The sequence below is a fragment of the Salvia hispanica genome, chromosome 6, assembly GCF_029641045.1.
Source record: "Salvia hispanica isolate PSC_SH4W2 chromosome 6, Shi_PSC_v1, whole genome shotgun sequence".
Lineage (NCBI taxonomy): Eukaryota > Viridiplantae > Streptophyta > Magnoliopsida > Lamiales > Lamiaceae > Salvia > Salvia hispanica.
In genome coordinates, this window is record NC_142697.1 from 17,369,106 (window position 1) to 17,386,904 (window position 17,799).

The window sequence follows — 17,799 nt, forward strand, 5'->3', positions numbered from 1 at the left end:
ACTAAGCCAATTTATTTATTTTATTGGATTCAATCCTCGGTTATTACTATCTCTATCCACATTAAGCGTCATATTTAGTGTGAGGGCGGATTTTAGTAAATATAAAGAAAATAAGTTGAATACGTTAGTATACAGGTTCTACTTATATATATTAGTTTTATAATAAAATGCGAGTAGAATTGGTTGCGTGGGATCTATTTACAATTTATGATAAAAGTGAAATGCGACTCTTATTGGGGACAAATCGAAATGGCAAAATGTAAAACTGAATGTGGGATGGAGCTAGAGATGCTCAAGGTTTTCGGTTCGGACGGTTAACCGCGAAACCGTAACCGGTGGTTCCGGTTTCGAACCGGAACCGTGATATTTAAATCAAACCGAAACCGTCACTTTTGGAACCGTGGCTCGATTCAGGTTCCAAATTTCCGGAATCGGAACCGGCGGTTCCGGACGGTTCTAGACCGGAACCGCGAAAAATCACCGGAAAAACGTGAAACCGTGCCGAAATCGGTGTTCCGGAACCGTGAAAAACCTTTAAAAATCGCCAATTATCTGACGGTTCCGAACCGGAACCGAAACCATAACCGCGAAACACCCTCGCGATTCGGTTCTGGTTCAACAATTTCTAAAATCGGAACCGGCGATTTCGAACTGTAACCACCGATTCCGAAACCGTAAGCATCTCTAGATGGAGCCAATGTACTCATAGAACGTGGTAAAAAACAGAGCATCAAAAAAAAAAAAACATAACATTATAGCGCTATATAGTAGTGGGGCTAAAATCGGCAGGACCGCAGTCTTTCATTTCAAAACCCTAACCCTACATTACCAATTCCGAATCCTCTTCTCCTTGTATAAATAACCTATCACTCCTCTTATTTTTGATATCTCAATCAAGCAGCTCTTCTTTTGCTTATCGTCTTTGTTTATTTTCTGTATTTACATTCGAAGTTTTGTGATGGGTGGGCGATGATGCTAAACAGTAAGGCTTGTTTCTCAAAACATTCGCAGTGGCCGCCTAAGTGCTTTCGCCTTCGCCGGGCTTGAGAGCATATGCTGCTTTTTTTCCTTCCTTGGATGTCTGAGCCGCCCCATTCTATTTTCCATTCATTTTTCTTCTTTTGAATTGTTTCGGATGATGCGTTGAATTGAATGATGAAAATATCAGACGGATTCCCAATGAGATTTCGATCTGTGATCACTACCAGCTACTTCTGACTCTCTTGCCATCATCATCTTTCTTTTTCTTTTTTTTTTAATTTTCTATCATAATTTGTTTTATCGCGAGATTATATTTGCCACTCTTCGACGAATTCCTATTCTATTTAATTTATATTTTTTTTTTCAATTTTGATTCATCTTTGGATCTGGTTTCGTGGAACAAGGATTACAAGTTAGCATCTTGAAGTTATCCATTTTTTTCTTGCATTTATTTTGACTATCCCCGAGTTTGTAGTGGTCCTCTTTCGACTAAGACCATTTGAGAAATTCCTCTTTGGCTTCTGTTTTGAGAACATAAAATTTGATATAGAATGGAGATATTGATAAATTTCACATTTGTCACAATTCTGGTAAAAAAAATCGATGTTAATACGTTATAACAATTCTAAAGAATCGACTTCAAGATGTTAAAAACTTAAAACCGTTCGAACAACGTGAGATTGCAAGAAGAAATCAAGTTTGCTCAGTTTATCAAATAACTCATCGTTTTATCGTAATGAAAAATCGCTAAAAAAGTCATTGAAACTAATCTAAATTAAAATTCGGAAGTGTTTTCCCCCTGAAATGAATCAAGAATCATACTGGTACTCCAGGAGATCCTTTAGTCCGTCCTCAAAAATCCCAACTTGTAAATAACACAAATTTTAATATTTTGTTAGTAAAATTTAAAATATATGAATAATGGGATGGGAGAGTGATCAATTGCTAACTCATCCCGAAGTTGCTAACTATAACTAATTTAAGACCATAAGATTTTAAAAATCTTGTGGTCTACAATTTGCCATGTGTAATTTCATTTTTCATTTTTTAATATTAAAAAGATAATAACAAGTATCAAATTTAGGGTTTAGAAATATAATGTCAATACAGTGTATGAAATACATCAACACGAAGACATAATAATGTCAACACAATTTCATATTGACATTTTACAAGCATAATATTGACATATTATGTAAGGTGTATTGACATAAATCTGTACGTAAAAAATATGAAATTTAAAAAAAAAAAAATCAAATTTTGTGCATGTAGTATATCGTTGGAATCCTTATAAAATTATCTTTAATTTGATATATGTTATATGAATTTAAAGTTTTGAGATTTCTTTTAAAAGTTAGTTATAACTAACTTGACACTAATACCCCTATTGATATTTATTAGAATTTACCCTATAGCCTTATTGATGTTTTTGTTGATCGTATTGATATTTCGTGGTTGATGATCTAGGCCTTTAATTTGAATATCTAATGATTATTATTGAGTTGTAGTTAGCAATTAAGCATTGAGTTAGCAATATAACACTCCCCTATTGGGATGTATTCAAATCCTTTTAATATCTTTTGTCCTTTTTCCTTCTTAATCCTAGCCCCACGATTTTGTCATCTGACGGTTAGATTAATATCACGTGTCATTTAATAATGCACATTTTCATTCTAATAATGCACAGTGGCTAATAATGCAACATTATAGTATAATAATGCACATTTTCATTCTAATAATGCACAACATTATAGACTAATAATTCATTGATCACAATCATCCAATTCAATGATCCAAGGACTGAGATTAAGAAGGAAATAGGACACTTAGGTGCAAAGGAGCCTAACGCACCCCTATGAATATTTTTGCATATTTAGGACTTAGTCCAATTTTGGAAGATTGACTAAAAATGCTAAACTTAATTTATTTCACTTTTTGAGGATGGAGGGAGCACGAGGAGGACAATATTTCAGTTAAAGATTTAGCTGTACAAAATCACATTGGGTAGGAGAGCAAATACTCTTGAAGTGAAAGACTTTATTGGTTGTTAGAGCGTCTTCGCTCCCACTAGTACTTCCCACAAAAACTTTCTGCCACGTCATCATTATGACTTCCCATTGTATTAGGACTTCCTACTAAGACTTCCTATATTAAAATTAAATTCACAATTAAAATTAAAATTTACGAAATTAAAATTCGACACAAATACGAACGGAGAAATGTGAATATTTCATTAAAAAAAAACATACATCATATTAAAAGAAAAAAAAATTACATAGTAGATAAAAAAAAAAAAGCAACCACATCAATGTCCACCCCTCCACGTCCAAACCTCTTCAATGATATCCTCCTGAAGTCGAATATGAGCATCTCTTTGCCGCATGTCGGCAAATGCGCGCAACCGCTCAACCTCTCCATGAGGTACCCCCATGTTCACATTCGCGCTGGCCACGCCGTGGCTTGGACCGGCACCCGTATCATCTTCGTTGGTCCACTGAGTCTGTTCGTCCCCTTCACTCTCGACAATCATGTTGTGCAAAATGATACGTGCGTACATGATGTCGCCGATGTTGGGAATATACCACTGCCGTGTCGGACCCTTCACCATCCCCCATCGACTCTGGAGCACACCAAATGCGCACTCCCTCCTGACGGCTCGCAAAGTAGGACTTCTTTGGTCCGATCGCATGCTTGATCGTCTTCACAAAGACGGGTCAGTTTGGGTATATCTCATCCGCCAAATAGTATCTCACATTGTGCTGGTTGCCATTGGCGACAAAACTGATGGCGGGACCAACGCCATTGCACTGATCGTTGAACATGGGCGACGACTAAAGGACGTTGAGGTCGTTGTTCGACCCGGCGACTCCAAAATAAACATGCCATATCCACAGCCAGTAGTCAGCACAGCTTCAAGGATCATCGTTGGATGCTTGGCTTTGAAGCCGGAAGTGTGTATCCCCTCCAGGCGACGGGGCAGTTCCTCCACTCCTAATGCATACAATCTATGCTGCCCAACATCCCAGGGAACCCGTGCACCGACCGTGCATATTTATCAGCCGCTGGCAGTCTTCGGGGCTCGGACGCCGAAGATACTGATCCCCGAATATCGATCTAACGCCCGCGCAAAAATTCAGCAGACACTCGACGGCTGAAGACTCGCCAATGTGGAGGTACTCGTCGAACATGTCGGTCGGGCCTCCGTACGCCAGTTGCCTGATTACGGCAGTGCACTTCTGTACGGCCGTGTGTCCGGGTTTGACAGCCGCATCCTCCCTGATCCTGAAAAACTCGTATCTTCTCTCTAAAGCACCCACGATATGCATAAACAGAGGACGATGCATCCTAAAACGTCGCCGGAATAAGGCATCCCCAAAACGCGGCTGCGGAGCAAAGTAGTCCTCATACAACCGAATATGTGCAGCAATGTGGTCCCGGGGTACATGACGTCGGTGATGGATCGGGCGAGGTATCGCCGCCGCCGCTGCCGGAGCAATCGATCAATCGCCTCTTGCACATCGAGATCCAATTCATTATCACTATCACTATCACTAGCGCCTCCGCCACTACCACCCGCACGACTACTCGCCATTCTAGATATACTTGAAAATAGAGTTTAGAAAGAGAATTTGCCAACACAAGTGGTGTGAATGTAATGAAGTTCAACGAGCCCTATTTATAGAGTTTTTTTAAACAAAAAAAAAATAATTTAAAACTCGAACGTCCGCCCGCCCGTGGGGGTGACGGGCGAGGCCATCCAACGGGCATATGGGACGGGCGTGGGCACCCTTCCCCTTCACTACGGCGGACGTCCGGTCGGACGTCGGCAACATCCTATCGCGACGTCCACCATTGGAGACGCTCTTAGTACGAATTCAATGAAAACAAGATCCGTATAAATGAGCTTTTAAGGTAAATACTAGTACTAAGAAAATTGAAAACTTACAATCCATTCCTACACTTAGTATCATTTCTCAACTATTATGCCTTTGAAGTTTCAAATGGAATATAACCAACAGTACAAGGCCGAATTTTTTCTTTTCGGTTCCATTGTTTCCAATAAAAAAACTAACATCTCTTTAATTTCTCACTACTGATACAACAAGAACCCCTCACCCCCAAAATTGGAAGATGAAAAGCAACAAAGAGATTACGGCAAAAACCCATAAACGTGAGAAAATTTGAGTCCCAAGGCCACTCAGAAGATCTCTCAAAATAAGGTTTCATATAAAAAAAAGACATCAAACAAAAGGAAGCATTTGCTTCAGCAATAAAACTGAAAGTCATGGCAACATGCCAACCACTTTTGTTATTGAATGATACAACACTACATCAAGTGCAACACCAAAACCATAAGTTACAAGTTCTAACTCTGGTCTTTGCTGCACTTCGCTCACCTACCAGAACTCCTTCCACCGCGCCCACCTCTGCCTCGAATCCCGCTCCCTGAACAAGAAAATTTCAAGACACGAATATTGTCAGAAAAGGACATTCAATCCATATATATCTTCTGGGCTTTAAAATTCCAGATAAAAACATTGTCTAGTGCTGAGTATTCCATATATCTAGGAAGCCAAAAAGTTTCTTGAATGAAGAGATAAGAAATCCACAGAAAGCAATTAAGGCATATCAAATTTATAATAAAATGTAGCAGGGGGAGATGCATACTTCCACCGCGAGCAGCACCACTGTTTGGTCTTCTCTCCTCAACATATACTTTCCTTCCACCCAATTGAATAGGAGAAGCCTATCAAAGAAAAGGCCGTTAATTCAAATTAAGGAACATAAAAGTGAGGCTCGAGTATGGAGTATAGACGCCATCTAAGACATTAATGATATCATAGATGACAAAGATAAGCTACAACCAGAAACAGACTATGTTTCTTCAAAGTTATAAATTGTAACAACATCAGACTCATCCCAAAAGCACACCACCTACAAAAGGATAATTTACTATAGTCACAGCATGGAAAATCTCTATATGCGTTTGTTACTTTTTTAAGTTGCACGTTTCTCATCTATATAGCTTTCAAATTCTCAACTGATCAAGTGCCAAACTGCTAAGCAGGGGCACCAGCTAAAATGCCCTCAAATAGCATGATTGAAAGAGTTGCCACCTTTTTCTCTAGACACTAGATAAATGATTATACACCATTGTTTTTTCCTCAAAAGTACTCCCTCTGTCCCTATGTAGTTGAGTCGTATTCTTTTTTGGATTGTCCCACTGCAACCGAGTCATTTCTTTTTTTTGGAAAAAAGCAACCTATTTCTTCTCACTTACTTTATTCTCTTTTCATCTCTATTTTTTTCCTTTCCTACTTTATTCTCCCTTCACTTAACACAGTTTTAACATAATTTCTTAAATCGTGCCGAAAAGAAACGACTCTACTACCTAGGGATGGAGGGAGTAGTAAGTTCCATACCTTGAGAGCATTCCGAACACTTTGAATATCTTCAAACTCAACAAAGGCATAACAGACACCAGTATCCTGTATACCAAGATATTTTTCAGAGATTCCACGACCAAATAAATTAAAATAAAAAAACTATATAGGAAAGAAAAATACCATGCGGTTCCTCAAGAAGATTCCATCATACTTGATTCTCCCAAAATTTTCGAACTCTTGCTGAAGATCAAGGGTTGTTACTGATGATGGCAAATTTCTCACATATACAGATTTTGGTTCTCCTGACAAAGTAAATGTCATCAAATTGAATGTGTTAGGGAATCAATTAATTAGCAGTCAAAATATTCATAAGTAGAAAAGTTAGGCAAATATTATAAGCCATATTTCCTGGTCAAGAATCCATCAATACACCTCCTAGCAGGTCATGAGAACAAATAATAAAATGTCATCCACACCCAAAGCTGAGCCTTATATAACATACAAAGATTCAGACTTTTTAAGTTTTAACCATCTTATTAACGGAACATCCCAAGAGTAAGACACAGCAAATACAAAATAATTTGTGGTTTAAATGAACAAAAAGAGGTTAGATATTCAGGCTTTTTGCATGCTTTCATGAGCACAGCTATAAAGAAATTGTCATCCATTACCTTCTTGTGCCGATAAGGATTCTTCCATGACATCCAGACCAGATGATGGAGGAGTAGAGATTGGCTGCTGCACCACTGGCTGTGAAATATGGTCCCAGTTTGTAACAGGTGGTCTCGGAGTGTAAGCTGGTTGAGAAATCGGTGGGGGTTGAACTCTTCCTTTAACTCGCAACTTATAATTCAAGAGGGAGTCGACAATTAGACATAGTTATAATAAGTAACTGGATTTAAAGTTGAAAGTAGGATATATTTGATCTCGAAATCCAAGAAATTTCTAGGTTGACATTTACTAGATAAATTAGCAACACTATAAATGAATGAATATGTCAAGTTTTTAGAAGAGACAACCCGCCTGAGCCTGAAGGTGATAAAGATTGACATATCTCAAATTTCAAAGCTTTAAGTAAGCAAAGATTAATAGCACTTGAGATGCCACAAGAGCTCAACTGTATAAATGCAAAATTGTTCTTATTAGACACATACATGCAGGAACAGTGGAACACAGCCACATATGATCAATATTAAGCTAATACTATTACTCAATCCTAGACTAATGCTTAGCTTTCCCAGTTAATAAATGTGTAGCAGTTTAATATTGAACTTCTGCATCTTCAACTTGCTATCAGGTAGGACAACTCAGTCACATTCTTGGACTGTGACGCAAAATAAATCTAAGCTGGCTTAAAGATAGTGTCAATCTAAAATTTTGTGTAAGCTAAGACAAATGATACTTACTATAGAAGCATAGGTGAGTTTCTCTGGTTCTCCAATGGGTTCCTCCACAAAAATCTGAGGTTCATGCACAGCAGTTTGTGGATTTTGAAGCACGTGACTTGTTTCTTCATAATGTTGTTCCTCTTCAAATCTGTCAACTTCAGGCTCCGGCACCTGCTCCTGCTCTGGCACCAGCTCCGGTTCTGGCTCAGGATCCTGTCGAAGATGCTCCTCGTAATTGTATTCTTCAACTGGTTCAACTCCTTCGACATGAACAGTGTTACCATAATCACCTACCTCCTCCTCCAATGCATAATCGGAAACTGTTATAGTTGTAGAACACACTGAATCAGACTATTGATAACGTGTCTCAACTACCACATATTGAGCTTCAAAAACATGTTGGGCTCAAAATGAAAAGACTTTCTGATCATGAAGTCCAGAAGTTTCATTACCATTAGTCCGTGTAATGAAAAAAGACCACATGAAGTAACGGATATTGAAAAAAAAGTAGGAGTAGTAATTTTTGCAGAATCAAAACTTTCACCTTATGTATTAAACAAACTTCTACTTCAAGAAGATAACTGTGAGTTCATACGAATATAAAATATTCAGGAAAATGTAGCATTGGTGTAGGTTAAGTTCAAATTGGTTAAACATGCATTTACTTCTGCATCAAAATCTTAGCATACATTTAACACATGAAACCTTGTTTAAAGGCATTAATGGAAATAATAGTTTTCATTTATGCCTAATAGAAAGAAAATTGTGCAATGAACTCTAGCCCTACTTCAGTTGAAGAACAAGGAAAGTAATAACTTTGGTAAACTGATACAGTTGAGTATCGGTATGTTCGTAATAATTTTCAGTAACAAGACACTGTATAGTGGTTCAGACTATATCTAATTCAAGTAATGCCTTGAATTTCAGTACATACACCAACCATTAAAAAAAAATTTAACAAACACAAGAACCTTTGCTTGTGCCTCTTAGTGATAAGGATGATATTTGAGCACTATACAGGAAGCATATTGAAAATTTTGAAAAGACTACGTGCAGTCTATTATACCAGGTGGATCAGGAAGATGAGATGAACTAGTCGGCCGATAATCAACATGCTGTTCCTGAACGGGAGCTGAAGGTTGGTGTGTCACCTCATCATCGGCAAAATGAAACATATCATTCAGAACAAAGTAACCTTTCTCTTGAGGAGCAAGGAAAAAGGTCTGCACAAATTTCCTCCAGTAACTGAAGTCTCTCAACTTGACAGAGCCAGTGACAACTACAAGAACACCTCCATTCCATGATTCAAGTGACTTTATTGTCTTGATCTCAATTCTCAAAAAATTAAGAGACATAAGCACCTCATGAATTTTCTGCAGCAAGAAAGACATACAAGTGCATTATTCAACTGCAAAATAGGCTGGGATCATGTAAGCAATGATTACAATCCAGAAGAGATCCAGCAGAAAATTCCAATGCAGATGGATTAAAAGGTTTAGATGGAAGAGCTCGACATTGGCCTCAACGACAAGAGCAAAAGCGAAAATGTTGCTTCAAGAAAGAAGACACTTAAAATAGAGAACAGACAATTTCAATTGCTTCGCACATGAGTAATTAGTACTAAGCTGCTTAAGCCACAGCCAAGGAGCACAAGAGACTGCACAGGCCACCGGATCTGTTTGCACCATATGATACCAAATAAAAAAATCTCTGATCCATGGAATTAGATCCAAATCAAAGTTAACATACTTTTCTACTAATAATGAGTTATAAAAAGTTAAGCAAATTAACCAGAGCCAAACACTTTTAATCGCTCAAAACATAGATTAAGATCTGCGAAGTGTGAAACGGCATTTACCATCATATCCGTGGCGGACTCGCTGAATTCTCCATCAACTCGCATCATAGAGCTCGAATCATTGTAAAATTGATGCACATACTCCCGCTGCTGCTGAAACACCTGATAGTACTGCTGAACGAAGTACGAACCAACCTGAAGAATTTCAAAAACCACGATTAAATCACATAGCTATACGACAGTGAAGAGACGAACTCACGACTACTCGCAAAACATGGGGAGCGAATCCGAAAGGAGATTGTAAGACTTACCTGCGATGCAGTGACTTGAGCTGCGTACTGGTTCGCCATTCTCCGATCGAATCCGCCGACGGCGATGATAAACCCTAGATCGAGATTTCTCGATTCGAAATGGAATTTCGTCGCTCGCGTTAATTTGAATAATTAAAGGAATTTATCCCGCTGTTTCACTGATTTACGAGAACGGCTTTTCGGAAAAGAGACGATAAATTCTTATATATTTCTGGGTTTTTTCGTTATTTTCTTTTGTCAGTGAATTGAATCCGACGTTACGTCACCGTTGTTTCGTATAGGTTTAAGAGGATCTTGACCGTCGAATGTGAATTCTTAGGTTGTGCTATCGAATATTTTGGTTGTGCTATCGAATAATTTGATAATTTAGGTAATCGCAAAATGTGGTAAATTTTGATTTACGAACTTAAACATTTTTTTTTTTTTTTTTAAATTCAAACTACTATAAATCATATGTTATGAACATAATAAATCAACCGTGGTTGATATAATTAGTTTAAATATTCAAACTTCACTCAAAATTATAGGGGCACATAAATTTATTTTGAAGGCGTTTTTTTTTTTTGGTTTTTTTGAAGGAGCTTATAACTTGTGTGATTAATCAAAACTCGTATAAATGAGAGAGTATAATGAACTAGAGAGATCATTGTCAATATTTAGTAGTACTTTAGTTTCTTAATAAACATGTTAACTAATTTTGTTACTAATATATTGGAGTTTTTCAATATTTTTCTAAAAAAAATCGTTTAAAATACTTCTCCATATTCCAGCCACGGCCGGTGGCATGGAGCAAATTTTTGACAAATTGAAAAAAAAAATCTTAGTCTTAAAAACCCAATTATGTTTATGTGACTTACAATTTGGAAGACAGACTTCCATCACATATCCATATTGGTCATTCGATTCATTTAATTGATTATCTTTTTTAGTTTGGCATACATATAATACTGATAACAAACCACACACTATAAATTTTGATATTACGTAAAAGTTTACGAATATTGTAATTGCAAAAATTCAAAGAACCTAATTTAATTGGGATATTTCAAAAGTCATGTTATATTTTCTAATTTTGGTCGAAGGCTTTGCAAAATTTGGTAATTAACCTTAAAAATATGCATACATGAACTTCAAAAAATATGTTATTGTTGGGTGATGAGATTCGCATTAGGTGAGATGTCTAGGTTATATAACTCGATCATTCTAATAAAAGAAAATTGCTAAGTGATTAAATAATGGCACACGAAATACTCATTATTTGTTGGGCATAAGTTAAGGATTTGTTTATGCAGTTATTCACTTTCCTAGTCAATAGAATCATTGACCCATATGAATCGCCTTTAATTCACTTTCATTCTACTCATTAGAATTTTCTTTTATCTTTACTTTTTGTTGTGCATAATTAAGAATTTGCAGTTATTTCCTTTCCTAGTTAATAGAACCGTTGACACATACTGATCGACTTTAATTCACTTCCGTTCTATTAATCAGAATTTTATTTTATCTTTATTTTTCATAATTTCCATTGCCTATATGAAGACACATGTCAAAAACCATGACAAGACATCTAAGATTACAGGAGTATATTAGTTGACTTAACTCACTTCCTTTCTAATTATTAGAATTTAAATTTGTTTTTGTTTTTTCAAAATTTTCATAACCGAAACCGTAAGAATTTATCCGAACCGAAACCGTCGATTTTTGAGCCGTGGTTCGGTTCAAGTTTTAAAATTTTCGAACCGAAATCGTGCCGGAACCGTCGGTTCCGGGCGGTTCAAATCCAGAACTGCGAAAAACCGCCGAAAAACCATGAAATCAAGCCGGAACCGCAAAAACCTGCGGTTCGAAACCGTAAAAAACCGTCGGTTCGAAACCGAAACTGGCGGTTTTGGAACCGGAACCGGAACCGGCGGTTCCGAACCGTAACCACCGGTTCCTGAACCGTGGGCACCTCTAACCGGAACTGACCGAATAAGCAGGCCTATCTAGATGTGTTTTGCCTCTATATGTTCAAATCTTCCACAACATTGTTCTAATTATTCATCATTATTCTTCAATCAACTGACGAGGATTATATCATTATGGTTCCTCACTTCATCCTTTACCAACTAGCATATCCTTCCATCTACGAGTCAAGCGATGAGCTGGAACTTTGATTTCGTTGTTAGTTTATTTTTTTATTATCAGACAAACATAAATTTTTAAGGTCGTATAATGGTGAACTCGAACTCGTAACCTTTGGTCCAAGCATGGACTAACTCATGACCTTTGGTCCAAGCATTGACCAATATACCAATTGACCAAGACACATTTGTTAGTTTACTTCATACATTTCCATGCAGCTCACACACTAGGCTAATTTCCAAGTTAGCGCATTCGGCGGTCTCGGCGGTATAAAGGGATCACCTACTACAATTCATACTACTTTTCCTAATACATTATAAAGTGAAAAAGTAGATCCTCTATTTACAAAAGAGTAAAAGTCAAAATTGGTCCTGAACATATGACCATTTTATCTTTTTGGTCATAAACATTATCTTTTGGATTTTTTGGTCCTGAACATATGAAAATTTGATCATTTTGGTCCTCCATCAGCATTTCCGTTAAAAACTAACGGTCAACGGGTTTAATCCCGATTTTGACCAAATTAAACTTTTAATTCTGATTTTTTACTTCCTAATTAATTCTCTAATTATTTTTATAAATATTCTTTTAAAATTCCCTTATTTCTTCCGATCCCAGAAACGGCGAACCCGTCTACTCCTCCGCCCAGCTCTCGTCGCCCTCACACCGGCGACTGCCGGAGGCAGATTACTACTCCCTCCATCACCATCGGTCAAAATCTCTCTCTCTTAACCTCTCCTCTTCACCCACAAGAACAAATCCCCAATTCTGTCGACACAGAACAAATCCCCAATTCGAAGGCGGTGAAGAACACCGGTGGCTGTTCACGAACAGCGGCGGCAGTTTCTGGTGTGGAGCGGCGGCGGTGTCCCTGACCCCGTCAGCGAGCAGCGAACAACGACGATCTTCGCCGGGGTGGACAGTGACGGAGGCTGCTCTGTACAGCAGCAAAGGCTGAATTCGGACAGCCGAGACGGGGCTGTTTTGGCGGAGGAGACCTACCCCCCCCTGCGAGCTGAGCGGCGGTGGAGAGTGAAATGGGGAAGAAGGTAGCGAAACCTAGGGTGCACAATTTAGGGGTTCTCGCTGAAATTGGGTGACGGAACAGTGGTGACTTAGCACCGACAGCTTGGAGCGATTCTGGCGAGGGGTGAGGATTCGACTACGATATCGGTGGGTTTGGAGTCTTCTCGGTTGTGTCGACAGAATTGGGGATTTGTTCTTGTGGGTGAAGAGGAGAGGTTAAGAGAGAGAGAGAGAGAGTTTGACTGATGGTGATGAAGGGAGTAGTAATCTGCCTCCGACAGTCGCCGGTGTGAGGGCGACGGGAGCTGGGTGGAGGAGTCGACGGGTTCGCCGTTTCTGGGATCGGAAGAAATAAGGGGATTTTAAAAGAATATTTATAAAAATAATTAGAGAATTAATTAGGGAGTAAAAAATTAGAATTAAAAGTTTAATTTGGTCAAAATCGGGATTAAACCCGTTGACCGTTAGTTTTTAACGGGAATATTGACGGATGACCAAAATGATCAAATTTCCATATGTTCAGGACCAAAAAATCCAAAAAATAATATTTAAAACCAAAAAAGCAAAATGACCATATATTTAGAACCAATTTTGGCATTAACTCTCTACAAAATAAAAACCTATTTCCAATATAACATCTGTCGTGCACTGTCTCTCTCATTTTTCAATCTCTTCAGTTTTCAATTTAAACAGTTAATTATCCTTTCTAAAAGGCCCATTTGTTTTGATATACAATTGAAATTCTGGAATCGATAATTATGGAATTAGAATTCCAATTCTAACTCCAATACCGACAAATTTTATTTTGATTGCACAATGTTCTTTATTTAAGTAATTTTTTTAAAAAATAATGGATCATTGTTTTTCATTTTCTTTTTCTGTCTTTAAAAAATGATAAATATAAGTCGAAGCTCGTACCCGAATTAAATAGCATGTTGGATAATAAATGGTTTCAAAAAGAAATTTATGGTTTTGGAAATTATGAAAATCTAAAGATTTAGAAAATTCAAAAAATTATTTTGTACGAAAAATAATAAAATCTCAAAAGTTTGTGTATTTACAAACAAATTACATTATTCTGTTCAAACTAATTAGTTGTTAAAAACTGTCATCTTTTGCCATGGTGACACTTCTAACAAACACATCATCTTCACATGAGAAGATAAATTTGAAAAAATATATATAAAATGTTAAAAATTCAATCATTTAAATTAGAAGAAATTTCTAAAATGAAAAGCAACCAAATAAATAGAGTTGAAAAAATGAGATTCGTCCTTCCCAAACTCAAAAGGAAATTTAAGAAAACAAAGAACTGGAAAATTTCCAACGTCTAATAGAATCCAAATACATTCCACTTCAGTTCTTCAAAAACTTATTGTTTAATTCCATATTATCAAAGTGAATTCGTACACATTAATCAAAAGAAAATGAGTAATAGCCAACACACACATGGCAATGCTAAATAGGCCATCTCAGTATCATAAGAGCCTTCACAATAGGAGCGTCGTCCCGCCGTCGTGCGGACGGCGCCTATTGGAGGAGGAGCGCCTTCGGACGATGCTCGGCGATGGCCACAGGGAAGGACAGGGCTTGACGCCGCTCGGTGGATGGACAACGTCTATTATGTGTCTATTTCACTTGTCATTTTATTTTACTATTTTTTTTAATTGTACTAGTATAATTTTTATTTTATTTCAATAAAGTACTCCCTCCGTCCCCGATTAATAGTCACACTTTGACCGGGCACGAGTTTTAAGAAATGTAAAGAAAAGTTGTTGAAAAAGTTAGTGGAATGTGAGACCCATTTTTTTATATTAGTTTTATAATAAAATGTGGGATCTACTTACTATTTATGATAAAAATGAAGTGTGACTCTTAATTGAGGACGGACCGAAATGGAAAAGTGTGACTCTTAATCGGGGACGGAGGGAGTATGTTTGAGTGTTTTATATATTTTTTTAATCCAATTGATTTCGTTTTTGTTGGTTTAATATTTGATAAACACCAATAATTTAAATGAATTAAACTCGAGGGCTAGTAGATAGTGGAATGATGATATGGCAGGAGGAATTTTTTGGAGGGATGTTGGTAGGGCTCTCTTCCTAATTGTGAATGCTCTAAAGCACTTATCAATTTCAAAGCTCATCTTCACTGCAATCATCCTTTGCTGAAACTGACATTTCTCAATCTCTTTTTAACAAAAAAAAAAGTTGTTCAACATAAAGAGATCAACCAAGCATCATGATTCATAAACTTGGCCATGAAGAAAACTCCACTTCCAAAAGCCAAAACTAGTACTACTATAACCCCTTTCCTTTTTACATTCCCCAATAAAAACAAATTTAATCTGCCACTGCCACTACCTTCCTAATCAAAACCTCCAATTCTGCCTGCCAAAATCAATAATTAATCGTTAATTATCATCGTTCGATCATTAACCAAAAACACACACATTCGTAAAATAAAATAAAAATGAACAAGAGAAACACCATTTACTATGTGTGCGTAGTGTAGGATCGATGATGATGATGATCATAGGCCTTCTTCTTGAAAGCTGATTTCATGAACATCAAACACGCCGTTATGAGCCCCATTCCCGCAAGCCCTCCCATCACTATCGCCACCGTCTGCTGCGTATTCTTCCCTCTCCCTTCAAAATCACCTCCAATTTCAATTGAAACAGAAAGAGAGATGCAATATTACTAGTACATGAAATAGAGGATAGGATCGATCTGGTGTGAGTGATTACCCGACGACGGAATCGAGGAGTGATGGTTGGTAGGAGCGCCGTTAGGGTAGTACGTGTAGCTAATATAGCATTCCAGCATATAAATCTGCGCAGAAACTGCGCTTCCACACTCCGATTTAGCGCTCTCCGCCGCCATTTTCACACAGCTCACGCAGTCGTTGCTGTTCAAATCCCCCTCGCACTGCCCTAGCACGTACACCGACTCGTACCCGCCCGCGTAGAACCGGGTCGGCTCCACGCCCTTCGCGATCCCGCCCAGCGCCGCGTCAAGCCTCTCCCCGAGGCCGGCCCGGGTCGGCCCGCAGACCTTGTACACCAGCTCGGTCGCGCTCGCCTGCCGGAACCCGGCGATCTCGTACCTGATGTAGCAGCCGATGAGCTGGACGCGCGCCGCCACGGCCGCGCCGCAGAGCTTCCCCGCCATGGACGTGGCCTTGGCGACGCAGCGGCTGCAGTCGGAGAAGGAGAGGTCGCCGCGGCATTGGTAGAGGCCGTTGATGTCGCCGGAGGCGGTTTTGTAGTAGTTGGCGGCGGAGGATCGGGAGGTGAGGGCGGAGGCTAGGGTTTTGAGGTTTTGTTTGTAGAGGGGATTGGAGTCGGGGAATTTCTGGTCTGCGCAGCCTTTGAAGACGTAGGTTGTGTAGTCGGAGGAGGAGGCCAGGATGGAGGAGAGAGAGAGGATGAGAGAGAAAATGATTGGAGATGGGCCCATTTCGAATTTCTTTAAATCTCTATTGCATTTGAAGTTGGAGTTCATTTATATAATGAATTGTTATAGGAGAAAATTATAAGGGGACTGTGGTTTTTTATTGTTTCTACAGATTATCGATTGAGATTATAATTTTTGGCTACAATTATGATTATTGGGTTTGTGTGTGAGAGAAGCAGATACAGATAGAGAGACGGTTGGAGTGTGGAGTGCGTGTTCTTTTTGCTCTGCCACCTTTGCAGTTGGCAAAGATTAGTGGATTGTGATTCATATATTTAAAAATTAAAATGGTTTTTTTTTGGTATTATAAAGTGTGTTGTTACTGGTTTTGAGTTTAATCCTATTGCATATCAGCATATGAATCAAATTCAATAAGTTCAGATATGCATCTACTGGCTAGTAAAGTAATGATTAGATTATGTAGCTAGTAAAGTTATAATGAATATGCAACCAACCAAATGCCATAGTCCATTCCATCAACATACTCATTTGTTTTGAGTCAATTTTTTTTCTGCATGATGATACTTGCGTACATATGTTAGCGATTTGATACCAAGAACGACACGAGGATTTGACAACAACTATATGTGTTTATAAAACTTTAAAATGCTCTTTCGACATCTTTCTACGCAACTGTGCCTCTTATTTTAATGCAAAAAGTGCACTTTTTGGGTCTAGTAGGAAAGTTAGCATCTTCACAAAGATTGGATACCTCAGATAAATATCATTGGCGAAATAGTAACTAATGTTATAGCGTTGATTGTTGGCCCGAAGGTTATTGTCGGTGCTCTATTGTTTAAAACATCATTGAAGACGTTTGAATGGTTGAACACGTTGATATCACTGTTCGATACGAGGATACCGAAAAATGAATGTTGAATCCAAATATAATAGTCGTCGACCGCCTCAAACACTATTGTCGGGTGAGAGCCTTTTGTGCCGGCTCATGTACACCCATTTTGTTAGGATGAAACTACCGATTGAAGACTATCTCAAACAAGAAAAGTAAAGCACTCTTCAGCAATTACGTGGTTCGGCAAAGGCTGCCTACATCCACGGAGAAGTCACTCAAAGTTTATTGAATCAACACTCTCAAGAAGATGGCTCACACTTACAAATTGAATGCTCTAAACTAATCACAAGCTAGAGCTCACAAACCCCCAATCTGCTGTGTGTGTGTGTGTTTTCACTCTGCTATACAAACTGAGAATACCGAGTTAAAAAATAGAAGACTTCAACTTGAGATAACCACAACCAATTTCAAAACAGAAAATCAGTTATAACTACCACTTCACCAACGGCTAGTTTTGGCTGATGAATGAGTCT

At 38.2% G+C, this 17,799-nt stretch overlaps 2 protein-coding genes and 2 non-coding genes across 4 annotated transcripts; 2 read left to right on the forward strand and 2 right to left on the reverse strand.

Annotated features, from left to right (window-relative positions):
- Positions 1 to 964: 964 nt before the first annotated feature.
- On the forward strand, positions 965 to 1,089 carry LOC125208712 (small nucleolar RNA SNORD14). Its single transcript, XR_007174194.1, has one exon. It is a non-coding gene; the product is annotated as a small nucleolar RNA SNORD14 (small nucleolar RNA).
- A 57-nt stretch (positions 1,090 to 1,146) lies between these two features.
- Positions 1,147 to 1,223, forward strand: LOC125208749 (small nucleolar RNA R12). Its single transcript, XR_007174227.1, has one exon. It is a non-coding gene; the product is annotated as a small nucleolar RNA R12 (small nucleolar RNA).
- Positions 1,224 to 5,189: 3,966 nt separating this feature from the next.
- LOC125207242 (Nuclear transport factor 2 (NTF2) family protein with RNA binding (RRM-RBD-RNP motifs) domain-containing protein) lies at positions 5,190 to 10,046 on the reverse strand. The gene is made up of 9 exons (XM_048106506.2): positions 9,866 to 10,046; positions 9,615 to 9,749; positions 8,823 to 9,129; positions 7,775 to 8,076; positions 7,040 to 7,211; positions 6,549 to 6,670; positions 6,405 to 6,470; positions 5,650 to 5,728; positions 5,190 to 5,427 (listed from the first exon to the last, which is right to left on the reverse strand). Exons 1-9 carry the CDS (start codon positions 9,902 to 9,904, stop codon positions 5,375 to 5,377), a joined length of 1,275 nt encoding a protein of 424 aa, XP_047962463.1. The 5' UTR covers positions 9,905 to 10,046; the 3' UTR covers positions 5,190 to 5,374.
- A 5,116-nt stretch (positions 10,047 to 15,162) lies between these two features.
- On the reverse strand, positions 15,163 to 16,674 carry LOC125208210 (plasmodesmata-located protein 3-like). Its single transcript, XM_048107793.2, has 3 exons — positions 15,765 to 16,674; positions 15,505 to 15,665; positions 15,163 to 15,405 (listed from the first exon to the last, which is right to left on the reverse strand). Exons 1-2 carry the CDS (start codon positions 16,519 to 16,521, stop codon positions 15,511 to 15,513), a joined length of 912 nt encoding a protein of 303 aa, XP_047963750.1. The 5' UTR covers positions 16,522 to 16,674; the 3' UTR covers positions 15,163 to 15,405; positions 15,505 to 15,510.
- Between the last annotated feature and the right edge of the window lie 1,125 nt (positions 16,675 to 17,799).